Raw genomic sequence first — 19119 nt, 5'->3', positions numbered from 1 at the left:
GCTGCTCACATAGAGAAGGGCTGTGCACAAAGCATCCTGTGTTCTTACACTGCTTTCATGTCATGGTGGGAAAAAAGTTGCATAAGTGACCAGTACCTTCTAGCCAATATGACCTAATAATGCATCTGCAATCCACCAGCAGAAGGAGTAATCCACGGACACACAGTCCTCCACCCTCACCCTAAAAACAATATTGTGGCTGCGTGATGCACAGTCAGCTCCTTCGTGGTCACGATGAGCTTAGAACCAAGACTGCGTTTGGCACAGCAAGCAACAAAGACACTCTCACAATACAAAGCAATCACGTTGTAGGTACAGGCATTGTCTTTTCTTAAAGAGTGAAACAACAATGATCTCAAAATGTCATTTTGACCACCAGCTATTATATGATTTCTGAATAGGTGAGTCTGGACTGAATACAAAGGAATAAAGACTATCTACGTGAAGTATCCGTGTGAGTTGGAGATCTGCAAATGACCACTTTAATCTCAAATCTAGCACAGAGTTCCCTGTTCGCCCTCTCTCATTCTGCTGCAGGGATGGCAGGGCTGCTATGAACCCTTCAACAAAGAGACAGTGGTCAACGGCTGTCTGGCTGCATCACTGAAAAGGTTTTTATTTAAGTGCAAACACCAAGGACTTTCTTCTTACTCCATCAGGCCTTTCTGGGAACTGCTTTGAAATATTCCTCCTTTGAAATATTGGATACGCCTCCATACCATTTCAGAAGCCAGATATGTTCTATCCTCATCTTCATAAAGAACCATTCATATTGACGAGGCCACTTCCTCATCCCTGGGTGCCTGTAGGAATAAAGAGAGACCACAGTAAAGCTGCTCTTATCAGAGGAGTGCACGCTGGGCCAAGTCATAGGACCTCCAGACTCCAGGCCTCATTTGGGCTGACAGCTGCTCAGAGGCAGAACTAGGGAGCTGAGTGTCAGTGCCTGGGACCACCAAAGGAAGTCAGGGACTGTAGACCTTAGCCCAGTGGCTAGAGGCTCAAGTCGTGGGCCAGGCTCCTTGGTGTGAATCTCAGTTCAACTGCTGATGAGCCGTGACGCCAGTGGGCTGTCGGCACTCTCAAGCCTCTGTCTCATCACCTGTCACGTGGGGTGATGTTGACGGGGCTTTTCATAGGGCGGTGTGGGGAAGCAGGCAATGAACCACATATACAACACCCGCAGAGAGTAAGTGCTCAGTGGAGGCTGGCTACCATTATTAGGAAACAAAGAAAGGCTTTATGCATCTCTATATGAAATGTTAACAGAATGGTGAGCCTGTGAAACCAGCTTGTTCATGGGAAGATTTCTAGTCGTGCAGCAGGCTGAGAGCTACTAAGGCAAGTGAGAGCCAGCTGGAGTTGACGGGCAACGTCACATCCTGTCTTGTGCTGTTGACTGACTTGCCTCTCCCCCATGCATATCCCTGAACATGCTGCGGTATCATTGAAGGCAGGGGCTGTGGCTCACTTCTTTCTTTTTTAACTTCATAAAAATTTCCTTTATCTCTAAAAATGTTATAAACATAATTCAAAGACCAAGTCCAAACTGGGAAAAACATTTATTACAAAGCAAATGCATAATAGGTTGATGATCTTTATTTATTTTATTTTATTTTTATTTATTTATTTTTTTTGAGACAGAGTCTTGCTCTGTCACCCAGGCTGGAGTGCAGTGGCTGGATCTCAGCTCACTGCAAGCTCCTCCTCTCGGGTTCATGCCATTCTCCTGCCTCAGCCTCCCGAGTAGCTGGGACTACAGGCACCCGCCACCTCGCCGGCTAGTTTTTTGTATTTTTTAGTAGAGACGGGGTTTCACCATGTTAGCCAGGATGGTCTCGATCTCCTGACCTCGTGATCCGCCCGCCTTGGCCTCCCAAGTGCTGGGATTACAGGCTTGAGCCACCGCGCCTGGCCTGATGATCTTTATTTATTAAAAAAAAATTTTTCTTTTTTAGAGATAGGATCTTGCTCTGTTGCCCTGGCTGGAGTGCAGGGGCGGGATCACAGCTCACTGCAGCCTTGACCTCCTGGGCTCAAGCGATCCTCCTGCCTCAGCCTCATGAGTAGCATGCCACCATGCCTGGCTAACAAAAAAAAAATTTTTTTTTTGGTAGAGATGCAGTCTCACTATATTGCCCAGGCTGGTCTTGAACTCCTGGCCTCAAGCAATCCTTCTGCCTCAGCCTTCCAAAGTGCTGGAATTATAGTTGTGTGCCACCACACCCAGTCAATCATCTTTTTGAAGAACAATTTATTTTGAAACAATAATAAACATACAGGGAAGTTGAAAGTACAGTATCCAAAACTGTTTTATTTTCTTAATCCATTTGAACAGAAGTTGCTGATCTGATGCCATAACACCCCAAATATTATGCAGCCAAGATAGTAACATGATTTTTGTTGTTTTAAGAAACCTACTTTGGTACTGATAACTGGAACAAAGTTTGATACCTGGAAGTGGTGCTGGTGTGACAAACCCTAATCCATGGGGCACTGGCTTTGGGTCCAGGCAGTGGGTGGAAGCTGGAAGGACCCTGAGGAGACCGACAGTGAGCGCTTACAAAAAGGTAGTGCCTGGCTGGGTGGAGTGGGTCACGCCTGTCATCCCAACACTTTGAGAGGCTGAGGCGGGAGGATCACATGAGGCCAGGAGTTCGAGACCATCCTGGACAACATGGCAAAACCCCTTCTCTCCTAAAAATACAAAAATTAGCCAGGTGTGGTGGCGCACACCTGTAACCCCAGCTACTCGGAAGGCTGAGGCACAAGAATCACTTGAACCCGGGAGGCAGAGGTTGCAGTGAGCCGAGATCGTGCCACTGCACTCCAGCCTGGACGACAGACTGAGACTCTGTCTCCAAAAAAGGTCGTGCCTGTGGGTAGCCCCAGCTACTCAGGAGGCTGAGGCAAGAAGATCCCTTGAGCCCAGAAGTTGAAGGCTGCAGTGAAATATGATCACGCCACTGAACTCCAGCCTGCACAAAAGAAAAAGACCTTGTCTCTAAAATTAAAAATAAAAGCAGAGAAAGGCTACTGAAAGCTGGAGGTAAGGGGACCTACATTATGTAGCGGTAGGCAGATTTGGCAATGCTGTTGTCTATAGTTAGGTGGAACACAGGAAATGTTCACATCCTTTGCCCACTTTTTGATGGGGTTGTTTGTTTTTTCTTGTAAATTTGTTTAAGTTCCTTGTCGGTTCTGGATATTAGACCTTTGTCAGATGGGTAAATTGAAAACATTTTCACCCATTCTGTAGGTTGCCTGTTCACTCTGATGATAGCTTCTTTTGCTGTGCAGAAGCTCTTTAGTTTAATTAGATCCCATTTATCAATGTTGGCTTTTGTTGCAATTGCTTTTGGTGTTTCAGTCATGAAGCAAAAGAAGACATTTACGCAGCCAACAAGTATACGAAACAAAGCTCATCATCACTGGTCATTAGAGAAATGCAAATCAAAACCACAGTGAGATACCATCTCATGGCAGCTAGAATGGCAATCATTAAAAAGTCAGGAAACAACAGATGCTGGCGAGGCTGAGGAGAAATAGAAATGCTTTTACACTGTTGGTGGGAATGTAAATTACTTCAACCAGTGTGGCGATTCCTCAAGGATCTAGAACCAGAAATATCATTTGACCCAGCAATCTCATTACTGTGTATATACCCAAAGGATTATAAATCATTCTACTATAAAGACACATGTGCACGTATGTTTATTGCAGCACTATTTACAACAGCAAAGACTCGGAACCAACCCAAATGCCCATCAATAATAGACTGGATAAAGAAAATGTGGCACATATACACCATGGAATACTATGTAGCCATAGAAAAGGATGAGTTCATGTCCTTTGTAGGGACGTGGATGAAGCTGGAAGCCATCATCCTCAGCAAACTAACACTGGAACAGAAAACTAAACACCGCATGTTCTCACTCATAAGTGGGAGTTGAACAATGAGAACACGCGGACACAGGGAGGGGAACATCACACACCTGGGGCCTGTTGGGGGGTGGGGGCAAGGTGATGAAAAGCATTAGGACACATACCTAATGCAGGGGGGCTTAAAACCTAGATGACGGGTACAGCAAACCATCGTGGCACATGTATACCTATGTAACAAACCCGCACGTTCTGCACATGTATCCCAGAACTTAAAATAAAAATTAAAAACAAGAAAATAGGAAATGAGCCGGGCGCGGTGGCTCACGCCTGTAATCCCAGCACTTTGGGAGGCTGAGGTGGGCGGATCACGAGGTCAGGAGATCGAGACCATCCTGGCTAACACGGTGAAGCCTCGTCTCTACTAAAAATACAAAAAAAAAAAAAAACTAGCCCGGCGCGGTTGTGGGCGCCTGTAGTCCCAGCTACTTGGGAGGCTGAGGCAGGAGAATGGTGTGAACCCGGGAGGCGGAGCTTGCAGTGAGCCGAGATCGCGCCACTGCACTCCAGCCTGGGCGACTGAGTGAGACTCCGTCTCAAAAAAAAAAAAAAAAAGAAAATAGGAAATGAATTTAATGAAGCCACTGATCTAGGGAAGATTCTGGCCTCTTCTCATTGCTTATAATAACATGTGAAAGAAGAGAGGAACTCAAGAACTAGAGTTGAGTTTAAAAGCTAGCAATAAAAAATAAAAATAAAAAATAAAAACGTTTGTGCACACACACACACACACACATCATCTGTTTCTTTAAGTATTGAAAGCCATGAGCTCATGTGACCATATCCAATCCCAGTAATTCTAGTTTTCTCCGATTGTGCCTTTAGCCCTTTTCTGTGTCCTTACAAGGCTTGCTTATTCGCCGCATCCCTGTGTGCAGGATCTTCCTCTTCCCGTGGGGTTGTGGCTCGCCCCTCCAGCTCAACACTTGCCTTCGTGTTACCCTCCCTCTACTGCAGACCAATGCCTTCTAGCCTGTTTCCATCGCTGCACCAGCCCGCACCCCAGCTCCGAGCCTCCATTTCTGGCTGCCCCTGCATGGACACCTGTGGAAAGGCCACCCCGTGTGCGTGCGCCATCCTCAGCTTGCACAAGCTCTGACTCCAGGCTGGGCCGCCCTCTCACTTGTGTGGACCCCTACAGCAGTGGTTCTCAAACGTTAGCATGCACATCAATTTCCTGCAGCATGCCTTTTACAATACAGATTTCTGAGCCTTGTTTCCGGAGAGTTTGATCCAGTAAGCAGGTGGAGGTGGGGTCCATAAAGCTGCATGTAAGTCAGCATCCTACTGATTTAAGGGTGAGAACACCACACTGCGAAACGCTGTGCTGGCATCCCCAGCAGGCAATGTGCTTTGTTTCGAGTGGATGCTTGAAAATGTTTGTGGTGTTGACGAGAAAGGCTCAGCTCTTTTCACGGCAAGGCAGGGCATCGTCAAAGGTTGGAAGTAGGTAGCAATTGTACCTGGAATAGCTCAGTGCGGCGCTCTCCAGAGGCATTCACCTGGCTTCTGCTGCCACTGCTAGTGATCTCCACAGCCAGGCTAGCTTGGTCCTATTACCACTGAAGGGCAGTGGAGACTAATCACTGTCATTGCATCAGAGGCATCAAATGGCACAGTCTGACCTCGGCTTATTATTATTGTGTATTTCTAGGCATATCAATTTTAAAGCATTTACACACCTTGAAAACATGGCTTGCTTGGCAAATTCTACTTCTTCTGGAGACACTGCGATCATCCGGCCAGTGAGCGTTAACCGGACACATCGGGGATCTTCCGGGTCAACAATGTTTTTTCTGCATGTGAAAAACATTTTTCGTATATCAGAACAAGGATAGAACATCAGCTGGCAATTCTAACGATTTTATAAAATTAAAAATACTACTCATATTCCTGGTTATATCATTCAGGTTATGTGATGGATAGTTACTTTAAAATACCCAGGCCTTGTAATAGGTGTGCTTGTGTAGGTTAGATATCAGTCTGCATTCTGGGGCAGTGAGATAACATCCGAAGCACCCTAGTCAAAAGTGCCCATTTGAGGGTGGAGGAAATTGAGACAGGAAAGTTTCCTGACTCCCTCGAGGGGCTTGGGACAGTGGGGTAGGGTGGGGTTTTTTCGGGGAGTGGGGGTGCTTGTTTTGCTGAGCTCAAACCCCTTGCAGGAGGGGGAGTACACAGGTGAGCAGATGCATGAGCTGGGGCGGGTGCCCTTTTAGGCAGGAATGAACCCTGTACCAAGTTGTCCACAAACTCTGGAGCCCCAGAGGGCATGTATTACAAACAGTGCTCTTTTAGTGGTTGCCATCAGCAGATGGCTAAGTGTTAACCAGCTCAGTGGTGAGTTGGGGTGACATACACTCTGACCTCTTGGTACCCGGCTTCTTGTCCGGCATCCGGGAAGAATTGGGTCATACAGACTTAAAGACTGGTGAGTGCAGAGGTTTTATGAAGCAGTGGAAGTGGCTCTCAGTAGAAGAACAGCTGGAAAGGGGCTGGTGCAGGAAGGTGATCTTTCGCTGAGACCTGGCCATCTCCAGCCAGGCTCCTCTCCAAAGTCGTGCCGTCTGAAGTTAAGCTGTATCTATCCATCCTCTCTGACTGTCAGTTGCTGCTTCTCCTCTCAAAGTCTGGCTGCTTTTCCGTCTGCCAGCTGCGGTCTGAGGTTTACATGGGCACAGGATGTGGGGGCAGGGCAGGCCAAAAAGCAACATTCAGGCTCAGAAACAGGAATGCCTGTTCTCATTTAGGGCTTCAGGTCCAGGCTTGAGGGTGGAGCCCTCGCCAGGGACCCTGCCCCCGTTCCTATCAAAATAGGGAGTTATTATTCAAAGAGAATGATGTTTCAGTTCTGCTATGAATAAGTGCTAGAGATCTGCTATACAACATAAGAGTTCACAAAATAATATTGTGCACGTAAAAATTTACTAAGAGGGTAGATCTCATGTTAGGTGAGTTTTCTTTTCTTTTTTTTTTTTTTTTGAGACGGAGTCTCGCTCTGTCGCCCAGGCTGGAGTGCAGTGGCGCGATCTCGGCTCACTGCAAGCTCCGCCTCCCAGGTTCCCACCATTCTCCTGGCTCAGCCTTCCGAGTAGCTGGGACTACAGGCGCCCACAACCGCGCCCGGCTAATTTTTTGTATTTTTAGTAGAGATGGGGTTTCACCGTGGTCTCGATCTCCTGACCTTGTGATCCGCCCGCCTCGGCCTCCCAAAGTGCTGGGATTACAGGCGTGAGCCACCGCGCCGGGCTTTTTTTTTTTTTTTTTTTTAACTGCAGAAACAAAACACATCAAATGGACACAAGAAAACTTTGGCAGGTGTTGGATGTGTGTGTAATATGAGTGGCATCCCTGGAGTAGCGCAATGCATCTGTCTGGATCCAGCAGTGACTGGAATAAGGGCTTTCAAATATTGCCTGCACTGGAGGGTCCCTTAATCAGCAGAAAGTGTATTAGAAATAATAAGAACAGTAGTGTGTGATAGCATTTGTGACTGCTTACTAAGAAATGTTTCTGCGGTGACAGAGTTATCCTAAGACCTGTTTCCATTTTAAAGGTCACCTGGCAGTGAGGATATGGGGAAGAAAAATTTTTCTTCTTCTTTTTTTTTTTTTTGAGACGGAGTCTTACTCTGTCACCCACGCTGGAGTGCAATGGTGAAATCTCGGCTCACTGCAACTTGTGCCACCCGGGTTCAAGCAATTCTCCTGCCTCAGCTTCCCGAGTAGCTGGGATTACAGGTGCCAGCAACCATGCCCAGCTAATTTTTTTTTTTTTGTGAGACAGAGTCTCAGTCTGTCGCCCAGGCTGGAGAGCAGTGGTGCAATCTTGACTCACTGCAACCTCCGCGTCCCACGTTCAAGCAATTCTCCTGCCCCAGCCTCCCGAGTAGCGGGGACTACAGGCACGTTCTACCACACCCAGCTAATTTTTGTATTTTTAGTAGAGATGGGGTTTCACCATATTGGGCAAGCTGGTCTCAAACTCCTGACCTTGTGGTTCACCTCCCTCGGCCTCCCAAAGTGCTGGGATTATAGGCGTGAGCCACTGTACTTGGCCCAATTTTTGTATTTTTAATAGAGATGGGGTTTCACCATGTTGGTCAGGCTGGTCTTGAACTCTTGACCTCAGGTGATCCACCCACTTCAGCCTCCCATAGTGCTGGGATGACAGGCATGAGCCACCGTGCCTGGCCTGTGGGGAAGGGAACTTAAAGCTCTCACCTACCTCTAATCATGTCAGGTTGCCTATTTCTGGAAGAAGCATAAACAAGAGAATCTGATTCTCCAAATGTCGTTCAGATAGTGGCTTCATGTAAATCCACAAGGGAAAGCTCTTCTTGGCCACAGCTTGTGCCTTATGCTGTTGCAAGCTGTGTCCATAAGTGTTTGGGAAGATGGTTCAAGGATAAGGCAGCACAATGATAATATCAGTCACTTACATTCACATAGTGTTTCTGGTATTTCTAAAAGGCTTCTATATTCCATCATCTGCTGCTGTAGTAAGATTTGTCAATTTTTATACCAAGGACATTTGTACATCACCTCATTTTGTTTGAGCTTCATGACAACCCTAGGAGGTTTTATTATTAACCCCTGTTTAGAAGTAAGAAAAGTGAGACTCAGAGGATTTAAGTTGTCCAGGGCCATGGTGCTCACAGGGGTGCAGCCAGGCCTGTAGGCCCCTATCTTAGGTCCTCTGGTCTCAAGTAGAAAGCTAGGCTACCTCCCAGCTACTTGGGAGGCTGAGGCGGGAGAATGGCATGAACCCGGGAGGCGGAGCTTGCAGTGAGCCGAGATTGCGCCACTGCATTCCAGCCTGGGTGACTGAGTGAGACTCCGTCTCAAAAAAAAAAAAAAAGCTAGGCTACTTGTCATCTGGTCAGAGTCTCACTCTGTCTCCCAGGCTGGCATGCAGTGACGTGATCTCAGCTCACTGCAACCTCTGCCTCCTGGGTTCAAGTGATTCTCCTGCCTCAGTTTCCCAAATAGCTGGGATTACAGGCTCACACCACCATGCCCGGCTAAGTTTTGTATTTTTAACGGAGGTGCAGTTTCACCATGTTGGCCAGGCTGGTCTCAAACTCCTGACTTCAAGTGATCCACCTGCCTCGGCCTCCCAAAGTGTTGGGATTACAGGCGTAAGCCACCGCATCTGGCCCCATCTGGTCCCTTATATCTGGGTATATCCCAGACTTGACCCCTCCTCTATCTCCCAGATCCAATCAGTCCCCAAGGTTTATAGATTCTTTATCCCAATATCTGATTATAAACTTTTAAATATCATGCTAGGACATTTTCTCAAAAGCTTGCCTTGGAGGTTAAAAAAAAAAAAAAAATACTACCACATGAGAAAAAAAAGAGCCTGTTGCATAGAATTGTTTATGATGGCAAAAATTGGAAGTAACCAAAAAGCTTAGCAGTGGGGAAATACAAATATTAAGTTTTATCAATACTATAACATACAGCCTTTAAAATAGATGAGATAGAACTATAGGTGTCCTTGACAAAGATATAAGTAAAAATGTTACAGGCAGTGAATCTGTATGGGTCTGCAGCAACCTCAATTCTTGCCTCCTCGGAAGAAAGAATTCAACTGAGGGGGGCTAAGGCAGAGTGAGAACTGAGGCAAGTTTTAGAGCAGGAGTGAGAGTGTGTTAAAAAGTTTTAGGGCAGGAATGAAAGGAAGTAAAGTACACTTGGAGGAGGGCCAAGCTGGCCACTTGAGAGATCAAGTACATGGTTTGACCTTTGACCTAGGGTTTTATACATTGGCGCACTTCTGGGGCCTTGCATCCCTTCTCTCTGATTCTTCCCTTGAGATGGGCTGTCTGCATGTGCAGTGGCCTGCCAGCTCTTGGAGGGGAGCATGCACAGTGCGTTTATGGACTTGTACACACACTCACTTCAGACGTTCTTCCCTTACCAGTCAAGTCTTCCTATAATGTCACATACCAGTTAAATGCCGCCATTTTGCCTCTTAGTGCACACGTGTGAGCCCACTCACCCAACTCCTGAGATATTAGCGGGAAGTCGCTGATCACCAACTTCAGGTTTTTTCTATCTATTGGGAGACTGCCTTTCCCTGGTACTGGGTGTGACCAATCATTACTTTAGAGAGACTGTTAACAACCACCTGACCACCACCTGATAGTCACCTGACATTCCTGGTCGGGGTAGGAGTGGGCCCTCTCCTGGTCTGCTCATGTCTGACTAGCTACTTACAGTAACAAAAACAGTTGAAGAAATTTTAAAAATCTCTGGACCCTCAAACTCCTTATGCCAGAGGGAAGGTTAAGGCTAGAGGTTGAGTTATGCAACTCCCTCTTCCAAATAAATCGCTGTTACCAGCATTATGCATCGGCCAGAATCCCAGAGAAAAGGTAAAAGGCCTCAGGGGTCTCCAAATGACTGTCCCCACAGACCATTCATAAGTAAATTTTTTGCTGGCCTCCCATAAACAAGGACATGCCAATTGTAACTTCAGGTGTGCAATCTAAGTCTAGCTCCTGAAACTAAAGTCTGTTTGATTCCATGCTGATAATGGAATTGACATTCAATTGCAAGCTTATCTTCCCAGGTGCAGAACAAAGACAAGACTAGATCAATCATTCCTCTGCTTACCCAGAGACACTGGCATAATAAATTCTTCCTTTACTCCCTTTTTTTCTTTCAAACATTCACCTTATCCTGTGTAAAATGTTGATTTACCAGGCACTAACTAAAGTCTCACAAAGATATAACCATTGCCTTACCACCTACCTGCCTCTCTTCCTACATGCCTTTCTCCTCTTTAAGAAAATGTACAAATACTAAACCTCCTGAAAACCTCTTCAGGAAAACAGCCACAGATAGGTCTGTGGCTTGCATGTTCCTGGACATGCCCCGAGGTTGGCTTAATAAATCTAAACTGACTGAGACACTTGCTTCAGTGACTCATTTTGGTTAACAGGAAAAATATGTGCTATGCGGCTCTATTAAAAGAAGAAAGAAAGGGCTGGGTGCGGTGGCTCACACCTGTAATCCTAGTAGGGGAGAAGACCACCCCTCATATTGTCTTATGCCCAATTTCTGCCTCCAAAGAATGAAGAAGTAAAAACTAAAAGGCAGAAATGAAATCCACAGGCAGATAGCCCGGCACCACACCCTGGGCCTGGTAGTTAAAGATCGACCCTTGATCTAATCAGTTATGTTATCTATAGATTACAGACAACGTATAGAAAAGCACTGTGAAAATCCCTGTCCTGTTCTGTTCCATTCTAATTACCAGAGCATGCAGCCCCCAGTCACAGACCTCCTGTTTGCTCAATCGATCACGACCCTCTCACGCTGACCCGCTTAGCGTTGTGAGCCCTTAAAAGGGATAGGAATCGCTCACTGCGGGAGTTCAGTTGTTGGAGACGTGAGTCTTGCCGAAGCTCCCGGACGAATAAAGCCCTTCCTTCTTTAACTCGGTGTCTGACAGGTTTTGTCTGAGGCTTGTCCTGGTACACTAGCATTTTGGGAGCCCAAGGCGGACAGATCACCTAAGGTCAAGAGCTCAAGACCAGCCTGGCCAACATGGGTGAAACTCTATCTCTACTAAAAATACAAAAATTAGCCAGGCATGGTGGTGGGCAGCTGTAATTCCAGCTACTCAGGAGGCTGAGACATGAGAATAGCTTGAACCCGGGAGACGGAAGTTGTAGCGAGCCGAGATTGCACCACTGTGCTCCAGCCTGGCCGACAAAGCAAGACTCAGTCTCAGAAAAAAAAAGAAAAAAAGAAAATTATAATCTGTGATAGATACTGCAAAAATGTGGTTGTTAAGTTATAAACTTTTCTTGTGAGTTAAGATGAAAGAATGATGGAATGTAATCTACATAACAAAAGCTAAATCTATATCTTTGTAAAAATAACTGAGATGCATAGGAGAAAAGAAGTAAAAATTGTAAGAAGAAACTGAATTCACCTATATGAAAAATATTTAGAATTTGTGTCTGAATGATACTGTCATTAGTTGCACCCAATTTATTTGTTCACTATTAAAGCTAATTTCTTCATAAAATTGTTCTGTGATGGAAGCAATGAGATTAGCCTTCAGATGTAAGTCATTATAGAATAAGAACACAGTACATTTACATAGGGAGCATTTTTGTAATTACTGTGGGTAATTACATAGAAATAGAAAGGAGATTATATATTTTAAAAAGCAAATAGAAAACTTTGCATTTACACAATGGAAAACCCAGCTAAACTTGGTATCACTTCCTTCTACATGTGGTAGGCAGGCTAATGGCCCCCCAAAGATGTCCACATCCTAATCTCTGGAACATGTGAATATGTTCCTTTACATGGCAAAGAGGAAGTTGGTTGCTAATCAGCTGATTTTGGATCAGAAGATCATCCTGGATGGTTTGGCTGAGCCCAAGGCAATCACAAGGATCATTGAGTGGAAAGCATTGAAGTGATTTAACTGAGAAAGACCCACCTGGCCATGGCTGGCTTCGAATACGGGAGGGGCACAAGCCCTGGGGTGCAGGCAGCCTCTCAAGCTGAGAAAGGCCAGGAAACAGACTCTGCCCCAGAGCTTCCAAAAAGGAACATAGTCCTGCCAATGCCTTGGTGTTAATCTGGTGAGACCTCTTTTGGACTTCTGACCTCCAGAACAATAACATGATAAATCTGGGTTATTTTAAGCCAGTAAAGTGTGGTAATTTTTTACAGCAGCGATAGGAAACTAATACACCATCTAAAGGAATTTGGATGGCAGCCCCACCCTTAGTCACAGGAGTGCAGCACACCTGTGGTTGCTGGCAGCTGCGCCCCTGAAATGGCCAGCAGATGCAACACCAACTAGGCGAGAGGGCCCTGAGCACCCTGGGGACCCTGATGCACGCTGTCAATTGGTGACAGGCTACTTTGGTAAACAGGGGCCGTAGGAGGTGTTGCCCCTCCTCTGGGTGACAGATCTCATCTATTGTTGAGGCATCCACTTCCCTCTCACACACAGCTTCAGGAACCCTGGTCCATCCCCAGGTCCCGAGAACCTAGACTGCCTAAGCCAACCAGGGTATTCCAGGCCCTGGCTGTGGTGATGGATTCAGGGACTGGCACAACAGCAAGTTTGGTCACAAAAGCTCAAGGAGCTACTGGCTGAGGACTTTCAGAGTGGAAACCCCCGCAACTCTTCTTTGGAGTCTACCTGGAGAGATGCTCACTTTTGTTGGACATAAACAAGGGAGCATCTGTACCTGGGGAGCGGGGGCGGCTACACTGCATTACAAAGGAGCCACCCTTAAAATGAAACAGACACCACAGGAAAGAGGGAGAGGGAAAAAAATTTCATTTGGTTGACATTGTTTACGCCCTAGGAAAAGCCTTCGTCTGAATTTTTCAGTCAATTCTTTAAGTCCATATGAGTTTACTTTTCTATTTCTTTCAGCTGAAAGGTTCCTCACTAATTACAGGGCTTCAAGTTTCTGGAGCTCTGTCTGTCTCTGTTCTTAGATGTGGTGGAGACATGCCCACCTAATGTTAGATGTATTAATAGTGATCAATGAGCTATTTTTCATAAAGGCAATGAAGAAGCACCCTGGGGTGTCCTGTTGGGCTACCTCCTGCAACTTGAGCGAGCTTACTTATTTTTATTTGTGTTTCACTGGTGTGGGTGACCCTAGGAGCTGAAGGACAGGGGCTGTGTTGATCGCATCTCTCCTTCAGGCCAGTGGACATTCTTTTGGGTATTTCTCCCCTTTTCACCTGACTTTAGGGTTGGCTACCCACGCCCTGTGAGGATGGATGGGCAGCTTGTAAACCAAGAGGATTCAAGTCTCAAGGGTAGGACCAGAAAAGCCTGATCCATGCTCTCAAAGTGGCCACCTGGGGAGCCCAGAGGGATGTCCTTCCTGCTTGCGGACCCTGCCGGAGAGTGGCAGGAGCCATCCTGGACTGTGACGTCTGCCCTCCGGACCCTGACTGCGCTCACTCATCGAGGCTGGCCTGGTCCCCACCCAGCACTCAACAGGTGTCCTCTGCTGGGTGAAATGCTTGCATACCCAGCCAGGAGCTTCTTTTAACCTTTTCTATTTTTATTTTGCCTATAACAGAACCTAAAATGGTATATGAAGATTCAATCTAGGGAGTCAAGGGACCAAATATCTGTTCTTAGGGGGTGGGTTTCATGCCCAAGGCATGGATGCCATTGTATTAGGGGTTCCAGAAGCTTCTGAATCGGGAGAATGATCAGTCACAGCACTTTGTATGCAACAGAGTGGATTACATGACCTGGGGAGTCATAAAGGACACAATAAAGCAGTGCTCTCCACTGACGTTAAATGATCTCCAATTAAACGTGAAGCTTGCCTTCCAGATAGTTAACCTTCTCGGAGATAAGTAATCCTCCTCTTGCTACAACAATTTCTTTTACACTCATATTTTTATGGGCTACAATTTTGTAAGAGCTTCATAAGGGATGCATTTTTCTAAAAATACATGTAACCTTCCCAAACACTTTATATCTTGATAGTATATTTAAAAGTCTGTTTTATTTTTATCTGTTGGTGTTCAGTGGTAAAGAAAAATGTTGGAGGAAAGGATGTGTTATGTTCTTTGAGGATTTCAGAAATTATACCAATATATATAAACATACTGAACAAATGACATTAAAATATTTGTTTAACCTTTGTAATATTTTTTATAATATAGAGAAAATTGGCTGGGCGTGGTGGTGCACACCTGTAGTCCTAGCTACTCAGGAGGCTGAGGCAGGAGGATCACTTGAACCCAGGAGATTGAGGCTGCAGTGAGCTATGATCATGCCACTGCACTCCAGCCTGGGCGACAGAGTGAGACCCTGTCTCAAACACACACACACACACACACACACACACACACACAGAGACACGAAAAAAGGAAGTGGGTTGGACCGCCCAATCCTGCAAATGATAAAATCACCATCATTGTACAATGGTTCTCAACTGGGAGAAGTTTCCTCTCCATAAAAAGCAACTGGAAATCTGGGGAGCATCCTGGTTTTCACAGAAACCTGGTTGAGGGGCTCTATCTCCTTGCACTTGGTGGGTAGGGGTCAGGAATTCTAAATGTCCTTCAATGTATGGGGCGATCTTACACAAGGAACTGTCCTACCCCAAATGCCAATAGAACCCACTGAGATACGTCGCAAGGCTCTGTCTCTCCCTGATGTATCCAGCCAGATAGTAACAGAAGGAAGGTAGGTGTAGACCAGGCTTTCTCAACCTTAGCACGGCTGACATCTTGGGCTGGATGACTTTTTGAGGTGAGGGGCTGTCCTTCGCATAATAGAGTATTTAGCAGCATCCCTGGGCTCTACCTGCTAGATACCAGCAGCACCCCCCACCTGAACCCAAGTTGGAAGAACCAAAAAGGTCTCCAGACACTGCCAAATGTCCCTGTTTGAGACCCACTGGTGGAAACGCAGGTAAACTTTTTGACTTAGTGGAGGGAGAGGAGTGAGTTGCCTGGTGTGATTTCATACTGTGTCAAATAAGTATAAGCATCATCTGCAACTGAGAGAGAATGAAGGGGAGCGCTTAGGTTTGCTCTTTAAAAAAGGGATCTTACTGGGGAAATGAAATGGGATTTTCTAGGAGTGCTGAGAATGCATGCGAGGGTTCTGTTCATGAATTGAAAAGGGGCAGTCTCAGTTCGGCCACATGGTTTTGGGCAGACCTGAGCCACCTGGGTGCAGGAACAGAGGAGGTGGAAGCAGGGCTTAAAGGCGTTGGGTATGGCCAGGCAGGAGGCGAGAGGGTCAGAGGAGGTGTAGGTGCTCTCAGGGCAATCGTGAAGACGGACCATGGAGTCTAACCTGGGCAAAGAGAAAGGGGAGCCAGGACATGCTGACAGTTGGGAAGATCGTGACAGGGACAAAGGGTTGGCAGCTCCACGTGGTCCAAGCATGTTGCAGGAGGGTTGCACAAGCAAGAAGGATACAGGGTAGGAGGCGCAGAATGGAAATTCTGGATGTGGTGCCTTTGCTAGCAAATCTGGAGTGTGGGTGGTGAGAACCTGGCTGGAGAAGCTAGAGCGTAGGATGCGCCCTCCACCCAGTGCTGAAGGCAAGAGAAAGAGGATGGCAGCAGAGACGAAAAATGCGAGGCCTGCAGCTCCCACTGCCAGTTTTACTCCTGTTCCCCAGGGTAACCCCAGAACAAATAGGATTCTCCTCTTCGGTGTTAGCCTTTCCGGCATCTGCAGAAAGCACTGTGTCGTTCCTGAGACTGCTCCTTTCCGGGCTGGCTGCTTTCAGACATCCCAGCTTGTCCATGTCCCTGTTAAACTATGGGATCCAGAACTGCCAGTGGGAGGCGAGCAAGGCTGGGGAGGCGTCTCACCTCCACCACCCTCTACTCCATCCTCCTAGGGATGCTATCCACAATAGCTCCCTGCTTCATCATCATAGGAAACCTATCAAAGAAACGAATGCGCTTTGGTGTGACACCCTTCCCAACCAATATTGCCTGTAGGTGGTCACTTCTTCCCATTCTCAGGGCACAGAAAAAGCTTGTCTATTTTATTAATATCTTTCTTTTAATTTTTATTTTACTTTACAGCATACCAGTATAATGCCTCATACTGTCCTAGTTAATTTTTTCCCTCAGTTTTCTTGCCCTTCTTGCCACCATTTTCCTGGTTATGACATTGGCTTCTCTTGACAATTTTCTACGTCTCCCAAATATGTAGTTTTCCGTGTCTCTCACTGTATCAAGCTTCCAGTCGTTTCAACCCCAGAATCCTTCCTCTGGCTCCCAGACCCCTTCCCCCCACTTTTCAGTGTATTGCAAAAGGTCAAGGAAGCAGAAATTTCCTACACAGAGTTCAGATAAAACCCCGCCCTACCAGTAGACCCTTTCGGTCATTGACCCAATTGTTCTTTCATCCACAGTTTCACACCCATTGTGAAATTAGATATATGGGAAATAAATATAAATCTGCCCAAGTTTACGTTATTCCATCTTATCTATGAGAATACAACCATGCGGGTTTCTTCAAATGCCTCAGGGAAATCCACAACAGTTTCCTAACGCGTCATCACTGCTAAACTATAAAAGAAAAGGATGGTCTTTGACATGACATCCTTCCCAACCAATATGGCCTGTAGGTGGCCACTTCTTCCTATTCCTAGGGCACAGAAACCATCTCTTCAACAGCCTGTTCTAGAATCACTATGTAAGTTATTTGTGTTCACCCACAGATCCTCCCAACGTCTGATTTTTGAGACTCTGAATGACGCTTGCCCATTTTCAGGCTGTTGATGTCTCTTTTACCCCTCGATTCAATGTTCCCAACCATGACTTCCCTGATTTCTCTGAATGAAATGTGTATTGTTCCGAAGCCTTAGACATACAGTTGGCCTTCCACATTCATGGATGTTTGCATCTGTGGATCCAACCAACCACAGACTGAAAATATTTAGGGGAAAAAAAAGCTACAGTATAAAATAAAAAATAATACAAATAGGCCAGGCGCAGTGGCTCATGCCTGTAATCCCAGCACTTTGGAAGGGCAAGGCAGACGGATCACCTGAGGTCAGGAGTTCGAGACCAGCCTGATCAACATGACAAAATCCCGTCTCTACTAAAAATACAAAAATTAGCCAGGCGTGGTGGCAGGTGCCTGTAATCCCAGCAACTTGGGAGGATGAGGCAGGAGAATTGCTTGAACCCAGGAGGTGGAGGTTGTGGTGAGCCAAGATTGTGCCACTACATTCCAGCCTGGGCAACAGAGTGAGACTCTGTCTCAATAATAATAACAGTAATAATACAAATAAAAAATCAATATACTATCACAACGATTTATAGAGCACTTAGATTGTATGAGGTATTATAAGTAATCTAGAGATGACTCAAAGTACACAGGAGGCTGTGTGTAGGTTTTACGCACACTATCCCATTTTACATCAGGGACTTGAGCATCCACAGATTTTGGCGTCTTTTGGTGGGGGACTGGAGGAGGGTTTCTGGAACCAATTGCCCATGGACACCAAGGGATGAATGCATGTGCTTAACTGGAATAGTGGTCCATTACATATCCTTACTCATTTTGGGCTAGAATTTTCTCTTATCCAGTGTCAAATGTTGTGATTCAACAGACACTGGCCAGCCACACACAACAGATGGTACCAGAAAAGGGGGGATGTGGACCCACCTCCTGGACAGGAGAGCAGCAGGCGTGTTTGAACAGTCCACTCTGAGAGGCAAGGCACTGTCTAGCAAGACAGTTCAATATATGACCCCTTTCCTTTGAGTTTTCACATTCATTTATAACTTTGATCTGCTGAGATTATATTAAAATTTATCTTCATCAATTGAATCTCACATGTGTTAGACCCATTTTAATTTCCATATTTAAAACATTTGTATTATAAATAATTGCCATCATGACACCTCCAACATACCAAAGGGGGCTGCAGCATACATTAGAATAAATCACTATGTTTCTATCTCCACTTGCAAATCCATGTAAACTGTTACTTCCATCCTGCAGTAGATAGAATAACAGCTCCCCCAAAGATGTCCTAATCCCCAGATGCCAAAGATGTCCTAATCCCCAGAATGTGTGAATGTGACTTTATGTGATAACAGGGACTTTGCAGATGTGATTAAGTGAGGGAGCCCGAGAGGGAAAGATTATCGTAGATTATCCAGGATATCCATACATATCTATGATGGAGATGATATTCGAACAATTCAAATCAACTTTAAAAATACTTCTGTGTTGGCTGGGCGCGGTGGCTCAAGCCTGTAATCCCAGCACTTTGGGAGGCCGAGACGGGAGGATCACGAGGTCAGGAGATCGAGACCATCCTGGCTAACACGATGAAACCCCGTCTCTACTAAAAAATACAAAAAAATAGCCGGGCGAGGTGGCAGGCGCCTATAGTCCCAGCTACTCGGGAGGCTGAGGCAGGAGAATGGCGTGAACCCGGGAGGTGGAGCTTGCAGTGAGCTGAGATTCGGCCACTGCACTCCAGCCTGGGTGACAGAGCGAGACTCCGTCTCAAAAAAAAAAAAAAAGTTCTGTGTTTTTGTTGGTTCTGCAGCTTCTGAATCAGTGCTTTCTGAAATGTGGGTGGGGATTCTCATTGCCTCTGGGATGCAGCTGATCCCACAGAGGGCCTAATGTAAACAGAAGATCCTCCTAGGGGGAGGCAGAA

The 19119-nt window shown here is 46.1% G+C and overlaps 1 protein-coding gene across 1 annotated transcript in view; it reads right to left on the bottom strand.

Annotated features, from left to right (window-relative positions):
- Positions 1-588: 588 nt before the first annotated feature.
- Positions 589-19119, bottom strand: part of CREG2 (cellular repressor of E1A stimulated genes 2) — a 39610-nt gene continuing 21079 nt past the window's right edge. The window contains 2 exon segments of the mRNA XM_003909046.4: positions 589-803; positions 5625-5738. Coding sequence (XP_003909095.2) covers positions 656-803; positions 5625-5738 — 262 coding nt within the window. The 3' untranslated portion in view covers positions 589-655.

The sequence above is a fragment of the Papio anubis genome, chromosome 14 (genome assembly GCF_008728515.1).
Source record: "Papio anubis isolate 15944 chromosome 14, Panubis1.0, whole genome shotgun sequence".
NCBI classification, from domain to species: Eukaryota; Metazoa; Chordata; class Mammalia; order Primates; family Cercopithecidae; genus Papio; species Papio anubis.
This window is presented reverse-complemented; position numbering and strand designations above follow the sequence as displayed.